Source organism: Cavia porcellus, unplaced genomic scaffold, assembly GCF_034190915.1.
Source record: "Cavia porcellus strain 051 isolate PalLab524CR breed Dunkin Hartley unplaced genomic scaffold, mCavPor4.1 scaffold_9, whole genome shotgun sequence".
Classification (NCBI taxonomy): domain Eukaryota; kingdom Metazoa; phylum Chordata; class Mammalia; order Rodentia; family Caviidae; genus Cavia; species Cavia porcellus.
The window spans coordinates 18,860,208-18,868,870 of NW_026947492.1; the positions used below are offsets into that span (position 1 = coordinate 18,860,208).

Genomic DNA, 8,663 nt, shown 5'->3' on the forward strand with positions numbered 1-8,663 from the left:
AAACAATTTCACCAATTGGAGGCTTCCAGTCGGGGCTCACGGGTAAACACATCTTGCTGGTTTTGCAGGCTGCACTACCTCGGGTTCTGCTGCCTCTGCCTACCCTGCTCAGGTGCTCACCTATCCTACCGCCTTCTGCCAGTAAGGGCTACCTACTTCCGCTCCAGGATTCACCTCCTGACACTCTAGGACGATTCGTGCTCTTGAAGCACCACAAGCCTCACCGCAACAAGGCACACAGTCTGCAATGTGTAACTAATCCTTTCAGTTCGACTTCTTCATGGCAAGGTAGACACCTTAAAAGTAAATGTAAAGGTTCACAGTTGTATTTCTAGAGCCTATCACAGGAGACAAAAACATCTGTTGGATAATGAAAAACGAGTCTTTATTTCAGATCTTATTATTTTAAAGAAAGCATGTGATGCATCTACCAGTTAAATCAAATAAGAGGAAAAAGGCAAGATATCTACATTACGCCCGACCTGACCCAGGACTTCAACCAAGAGCTAAGCTCCTCCCTGTCCCTTTCAACCTTCCTGGTCCTGGGCGTTCTAAGAGCAGTAGAAGCCAAGGGCCCAGTCTCACTGCGTCAGCCAAGGAAACTCTTCAAAAGATCCAAAGAAACTTGGAGTTCTTCAGAGTCCTAAAGTGTCTTAGCAGGGACAGCCATTTGTCCCTTGTACTGGTGATCAGAGCACCATAAAACCCTAGCGACTCCAGTCCCGTTCAGTCACATACACACAGCCTCCCACAGAAGAACGCACACTTCAGGACTTTGCTGCACTAATACGCGTCTGGAAGCTCAGGGCACCACTCTGAGCACCTCTGGGAATCGTAGAGGCCAAAGGTAACTGCTGTTAATATCATAATGCAGAAATAAACTTCATGTTAAAATGTTTTTTCTTTTCCTCCTATGTACGTTTTTTGGCCAACTCTGTGTATGTTTGCTCTTTTTAGGTGAAGCTTCACTAGAATTTAGATTGACCAAGGCAATTTAGGCTTGTGGCATTGTGTCTTTTAAATGTAACTGGAACATTTCTTAATCACCAACATTTTCATGACACATGATTTTTTTTCAGAATTAAAACAGAGTATGCATATATTTTATGTCATCTTCATCTTATTTATCTCAAACTAGGTTTAATCTTTTTATACCCTATTGACCATTCTGTAAGCTCTTAAATACATTATGAGAAATTTTAATGTTGACCTAAAAACTTGGGAAGATACATGGATTTCAAAACTCTTTTGTGAGTATATAGCAAAAAAGTTTGAACACATTATACCAAAGTTGTTCTGGCCAACATAACAGTCACTAGTCACAAGTGGCTATTTAACTAAAACTAAATAAAATTAAAATTATTTCAGTCATATTAGTCACACTGCAAGCACCCAACAGTCACCTGTAGTTTGTGATTGCTATACTAGAGCAGATTCAGACACTTCCATGGCTGCAGAAAGTTCTACTGGAGAGCAGTGTCCTACAGAAACAAGAACATATACACTGCCAGCCGCTGCCAGCTGAAGCTATAAAACTTTTATCCTGTACTAAAATCATTTTTCTTGACTTCTATCAAGATTACTCCTACACAGGGTTACTGTAAGACCAAGAAAAAAATCCGGAGCGCCCCCTACAGGTCCGAGCATGTGGTCAAGAAAATCCTTTTGCAAAAAAAGGACACAACATGTAACTTTCTCCTACAAAGTGATCAATATGGTGACCACCAGCTACATGTGGCCACTTAAAATTTTAAATCAAATTAACTGAAATTAAATAAGATTGAGAATTCAGTTTTCAGGCAAGCTAGTCATAGTTCAAGGGCACAATAACGTGCCTGCTAGTTATACTGAACCAAGCTAAAAAACTTTTTTATCATAGTTTTATTGAACAGCACTGTGTATACACCATGCTTTCTACATTACTCTTCCCTTTATATATTGTCTCAATGAAGTATCCAAAAAATATAACTTGACTCTTTATTAGACCTCCTGAAACATCAGGAAGTAAATTTAGAATCCTATTCATTCAGTTTCAGCACATCCTTGTTAGGATCTCTTACTTCCAAAACTGAAAACCAAAATATAAGTGTACAGTCAGCAGTCAAAAATGGTCCATGCTTCTAAAACACATACCAATCCTCTATCAGATTTTTAAGCCAACAAACAAACTGGAACTCCCAAGCTTCCAAATAATACTGTGATGGAAACAATAGAAGCTGTGAAAAAAGTCTGAATAAATCTTTCTTATGAGCTAGTTGACTGGCTTACCACTTTTCCCGGAAATGATTCAATGATAATGCAGAAGTCTAGTCTGCAAACACCAAAAGGTAGTTAGTCCTCAATGATGGGCAGAGTCTATTCAAATGCTGGCACAGGAACAACAGTATCTTTTGGCTCCAAACTGCCTCTCCACTATTACAAACAGAAGCAAGGCTTGAAAGCTAAAATGAAAAACAAGTACACTATATTGTGATTTGTGTGCTTATGTGTTCCAAAAATAATGACAGGTGTTGAATAAACCTAAACAGTACCCCTAGAAAATAACCATTTTGTTAGGCTAAAGACATTTTTAAATGTATATGATGAGCAACTGCCCACAAAGGCAAGGTTTTTGTTTATTGTGTTAGTGGGGATTTAACTTAGGGCTTTTGTACTGAGCTATATCCTTACTTTTTTCCTCTCTTTCTTTTCTTTTTTGAGGCAAGGTCTTGCTAAGTCACTAAACTGTCCAGGCTGCACTCAAAAGCATGATCCTACTGCTTCAGGCTCCCCGGCTGTTTGGATTAAGGGGCATGCACCTTGTCTGGTAAAGGCAAATTTTTTAGGTCATACACAATCACCGTGCATTTCACCTTGAAGCAGCACTAATACATGTCACTTTCAAAAACTTAAAACTAACTTTTAAGAGGTGAAGCTTCGCAGAATACTCAAAATATGCGATAAAAGAATGAGTTTTGCAGTCTATCAGGTTAAACGATTAAAGTGTGAATGTAGAGTTGGCTCAGACGTGAATGCTCTATGACTTCCCAGTCCAGATAGATCTTTCAACTACTGTAGTACGGACAATGATGAGCTCACGCCCGACTTTTAAGTCATCACAGTCTTTAGCTATGTGACATTTAATCAAGTAAGGCCCTGCATACATCCCTCGTACTTTTATACCTTTTTTCCTGTTTGATGTGTGTTTACAAGCTTCAGCTGGACTGCAAATTCCTGTAGGAACTGCACATCAGCAGTTCTTTCATGCTTTCTATCACCCAGCAGAAGGTCTCTAGGAGAAAAACCAGGCAAAGACTGGACAATAACCTTCCAGATTTGTTTATCTGACTCCAAAACTTGGCTGGAATTGTTAACAAACTGTCTTCTGGCAAACAGAAATCCAACAAAACTTCAGACTAAACAACAATCTGTAACAAGGCAGTGTCAAACACATCCATTTTATCTAAAAGATAAAACATCAATAACATGACAGACACCAAAATCAAATTCTGAAGCACTAAATGAAGGTTTGTATCTGACTTTCAAAATTTTGAATACTTAGTCATGGGAACAGTATTAGAAGTAGCTTTAGTATCAAAATCCAAGTTATTAAGTTTTAAGTTTTTCTTTCTTTCTTTTCTTTTTTTTCTTGTCTTTTTGATGCAGGATTTTGCTACGAAGTTCAAACTGGCTTGAACTCACTTTGCAAGCCCAGCCTGGTCTTGAACTTGCGGCAATTCTCCTGCCTCAGTCCTCGAAGTGCTGAGATTATAGGCATGCACCACAGCACCTGGCCCTAATTCAGTTTTTATAACTACAATTTCATACTTCATTATGTAATGAAGGGTACCATCCAGAGAAGGTAAAAGATGTGCTTTAAGGCTGGTTGTTCAGAAGGGTGGCTGTGAAAACAGCTGGCAGAAGACACCTTATTGTGCAATGAAGGCTGCTGTATCAACAGGGTCAAATCACCTGCACAGCTCAACTGGTCACTACTTATCTCTAACTTTCAAACTTAGAACAAATTACCTACTGATTTTTCATAGTTAAATTTTTTCACAGGAATTTCAAACACATTAGACCAAAAACGTAAATGAGTCCGATGTTATTTTCCTCCCTGTGAGACTCACACTGATCTCCCAGCCACTCCCTGAGACCAGGGATTGAACCAGGGCTTGTGCTACCTCTCCCAAACCTCCCCCCATCCTCACTTTTTAAATTTAAGTTTTATTTTTTGGAGAAAGGGTCTCACTATGTAGTTCAGGCTGGCCTCAAACTCAAGCAGGGATCATCTTGTCCTCAGTCTCCCAAGTGCTGGTACTAGAGGCATGTGCTACCATGCCATTTTATTTTTTTAATTTGAGACAAGGTCTTGCTAAACTGATAAACTGAGCAGGATGGATGTGAACCTGCCATCCTTCTGCCTCAGCCTCCCAGAGTGCTGCAATTACACGTGTGGGCCAACAAGCTCAGCTCTGTTCTTTTGTTTTGTTTTGAGAGCTAGGAATTGAACTCAGGGCCTTGGTGCCTGTTACACTGATCTACATCTCTAGTCCCAAACTCACAAGTTAGTGAGCTACACTAAACTGTTGAAGGTCATTTTCTGCATCTTACTGAACTACTTTGTTTCTATTTTGTGAAACTTCAGCAAAGGCATTATTGGATTTCTTTTTGCCATTATTATTAGTACCATAAAGTGAGAGAGTCCTAAATCACTTGTTCTAAAATCAGTACTTTTGAAACTGGAACCTAAGGATTTGTTTTTAGGGGTTTCAGATTCTGCAGAATTTAAGGTTTTATTTTTATCTTCGTACACATACTCTGTGTTACCTGATTGTTCACCTCATAATTGCATAAGGGTATGATTTTCAGTGACACATTTGCTCCTATCGTGTTTGTGTCTGTCTTCCGTCCCCATCCCCCCACCCATTTTTTGAGACAGATCTCAATATGCAGTTAAGGCTGGGCTTAAACTCACTGTGCAGCCCAGGATGGCATTTAACTAAGGATGATTCACCTGCCTCAGCCTCCCAAATGCTGAGATTATAGGAGTGGGTCACCACGTCCAGCTTGCCTCTATTTTAAAATCATATTTACACTGTCTCTTAAAGGGACATAGCTTTAGTTTTTATTTTTTGAGACAGGGTCTAGAAATATAGTTCAGATTGGCCTTGAACTCTTGAACTCACCATGTAGCCTAGGGCTGACCCTGAACTCACATCTGTCCTCTTGCCTGAGCCTCCCAAGTACTGGAATTACAAGCAATGGCCACCACACCCAGCTCAGTTTAATTTTTAATGCTGTATTTGCAACTGTTTTCCAAAGCTTGTGTTCCAAAGTGCCAAGGGCAGTGTTGTGGATTTTTATGCGTTGTAAAACTATCTTTCTGGATTTCATTTGACAAATTTAGTAGGTATGTTAATGAATTAAGACAGATCAAAACCTTAAGAACTTAATAAATCTGGCAGAAAAGAACATTAACAAAGCAGTATGGGTTCCCTAACTAAAATCATTTAAGAGTAGAACACTTCAAAAACTTATTTATTGTCATTCTTAACCACTGTATAGATGGGAGATCCCACAATCATCGACTTCCTCTTATTCCAACACCCTTGAACTCAGCTGTCTGAGACAGGCAAACTAAACTTTTTCAGAACTGTTTCCTCCAGAAACCCCATCACCTTTCTTTGGTTTGGTTTCCTTCTAGTACTGGAGTATGAAACAATCTTAGCTAGCTACTTCCTGGTTGTTTGAGAAACGATTTTATGGAGAAATTAAGTTCAATGGGTTTTGATAGCACAGTTTTTCCCTTTGATAATTGTTTTTCTTGCTTTTTTTCTTTGTTTTTTGAGACAGCCTGTCTGTGTGGTCCAGGCTGGCCTAGAACTCCTTCAGCTTCTGAGTGCCAAGATTTCAAATACACACTCAAGGACTACTTGTGAAATTTCTACAGATAAAAATTAAGCAAATTAACATAAAATAGTTACACATGCCTACAGCACACTTAAAAGAAGTTCTAAACTCAAAAAATGTTCATGGCTAGGTACTATCCAGAGCAATGCAAAAGCTCTAAGAAAAAAAATTTTTTTTTTTTGGTACTGGAGATCGAACTCACCACCGAGTGCTTGCCAGGCAGGCGCTTACGCCACTGAGCTAAATCCCCGGCCGAAAAATTTATTCTTAATGACCTTGAATAGAACACTGAACGAAAATCACAAATAGCTTTTAACTATTAGCTATTACTTTAATAAGATTCTTGTTTAAAACCGGGATCATAGCACCTGCCTGGCAAGTACGAGGTCCTGAGTGTGATTCCCGATACAAAAAATAAAAATAAGAAACGGGATGCATATGAAGCCCAAAAGCATATAATATCAAAAGGCTAACTTTATTTTGTAATGGGTGCTATCTCCCTTCCACAGCAATTAGTCCGTCTGAAATCGCCTTTTGGAGCAAATTTCTAACGAAGTGGGCAAATGAACACGACTGGAGCTAAGACCTCATAACTCAGCCACAATCTTTCTCCTTTACTGTGATTACTCTTATCATTGTTCTTAATGGATTTTGACTGACCTTTCACGAGATTGCTCAGACTTAAAAACTGTTCTACTGATTTTTAACCCAGCCCCCCTGGTATTCCCTGAAAGTGCCAGCCCTACCAGTAAAGTATGCAGACACTATGACTACAAAACACAAGTATTTTCAGTAAAAACTAGGAGAATCCTACCCCAATTTTTTCCAGATGCTATGAGGAGGCCACGAGCTTAACAAAGACACAACTCTCATAATAAAAACATAAATGCCTAGATAAAAATCAGTAGCCCACAACAAGCATCTGCATTAAACATGCAGATGCACAAGGACAGCCAGATACAAAGAGTTTTACTCATCATCACATCTGGCACAGTGACTAGAGCAGAGTAAATTAGCTTTCAAGGGGCTTGTCAGAAACAGCAGAGCTCAAGCCAATGTAACTCTGTAGACACCGACGATTCAAATTCCACAACTCTCAGCCTGGCTAACTTTCAAGGTGCTTGCTACCTCCACGACAACACGCAACCTGGCTACAACCAAGCCTTTCTCTCTCTCCAAAACATCTCAAAACGCACTCACCCCTCGCACCTCAAGTTAGAACCAAAGAGACTGACACAAAGGCCAGCCCTTCCAAGGCGCTTTTTGAAAGGATCCACTACCTACTGAACATTTCTACTGGGGGCTCCACGGCCCCCGGTCTGGCCCTTCCTCAACCCCGCCCCAGCTGGTAAGCTTCTGCCTGGGAGTCCCTGTGCTTGGAACAAAGCGCAGGGCCCCGGCGGCGGGGCGAAACGCGCCAGCAGCGCGGGGACAGCCGCACCGCGCACAATGAGCAACTACCAACTTCAGAGCGCAGAACAGCCTCAATTGGCAAGAAAAAGGGGCGGCGGCAGGCACGCCCAACTTCAAACTCAGGAAACCTACGGGCTGGCGGCCATAAGGAAAAAAGCCCTCTTCCCAGGGAGAGAAGAGAAAGGCGGAGGAGATGCGAGTCGCCCACCAGGCCCCGGAGGGGAGCCCTGCGCTCAGACCGGTCCCCGCCCCCGAGGCCCGCTTCCCCGCCTTCTCTCTGCCTTTGGTTCGCTGCCCCAGGCCGGGCGGCCGGTTACCTTGATGCGCTCCCGGCACTGGGACGGGGTCCGCTCGTAGCCCAGCTCGGCCAGGGCGCGGGACACGCGCTCGTACATGGCCGGCCCGGGGGCCTTGCTGCCGAACACCGTGCCGGCTCCCTCCAGCTGCTGGTACCGCGCCTCCACCAGCCGCTCGTTGCCCCACACTGCGATGAGTGCGTTCGTCTCGGCCGGCGTCCACGACATGCCCCGGCAGGCGGCGGCGGCGGCTGCCGCAGCCCCGCCACCGCCGCCACCAGGGGAGAAGGAGACCGAGGACGAGGCGGCGCTGCGGCCCCCCAGCCCCAGCCCGAGACCCCCGGACGCCGCTGCCCCCGAGCCCGCCGCACTGCCCGGCCCGAGCGGGGAGGCACCCCGAGGCGTGGAAGGGTCGGACAGCGATGGGTTTCCGTCGCTCAGGCCTCCAGGAGAAGCCGGGGAGAGCACCTCCATCTTCGGGATTTTTAGCGGCGAGTTGGCGGGCAGCTCCGAGCCACAGGGCGCAGCCATCTTCCAAGCGGCCGCCGCTGCACCGCCCGGAAGTGACGCGAGCGCGCATCCGGCCCCCGCCGTCTCCGAGGCTCGCTGGCCGGCGGGCGCGCGGCTGGGGGCCCTCGCTGCGCTGGACGTGGCTGTGGGGCGGAGGCCTTCGGCTGACCCCGGCCTTGCTCCGTGAGCCCTCCCGCGCCGCCCGCTGCTCTCCCGGGGCGAGGGGCGGGGACGGGGCGCGCCGCAGCCCCGAGCCGAGGAGAAGGGTGGGGGCATGCGGGCACTGGACGAGGCGCGGGTCGGAGCCGCCCCACTTCCTCTCCGCGGCGGGGAGGAGGGCTGAGCCCCGCGACGGGGTCGCGGGCTGAGGAGGCGGCGGCCGGCTCGCTCCGTGTCCCCCGCTCTGCCCGGCTTCCCTCTAAACTGGCCTCCAGGTGGAGAGGCCGATGTGCAGCGTGGGCCCGGGGGAGCCCCAGCAGGGCTCGGTCGGGGAAGGCGCAGAGGATGAGGGCAAAGTGGGTCTGGGGGCGGCTGTGAAAGGCAGATGGGCAC

The 8,663-nt window shown here is 45.3% G+C and overlaps 1 protein-coding gene across 6 annotated transcripts in view; it reads right to left on the minus strand.

Annotated features, from left to right (window-relative positions):
- The window catches only part of Msantd2 (Myb/SANT DNA binding domain containing 2), a 34,578-nt gene extending 26,237 nt beyond the window's left edge, over positions 1–8,341 (minus strand). For 2 of the 6 annotated variants that reach the window (XR_010049711.1, XM_063255994.1), the window contains exon 1: positions 7,623–8,341. Coding sequence is in view for 3 of the 6 variants with exons in the window: in XM_063255994.1 (XP_063112064.1) it covers positions 7,623–8,132 (510 nt within the window). In the remaining 3 variants the exon portion in view is untranslated. The remainder of the gene's footprint in view (positions 1–7,622) is intronic. The other 4 variants (XR_010049709.1, XR_010049710.1, XM_063255990.1 and 1 more) reach the window with 3 other exon arrangements.
- Between the last annotated feature and the right edge of the window lie 322 nt (positions 8,342–8,663).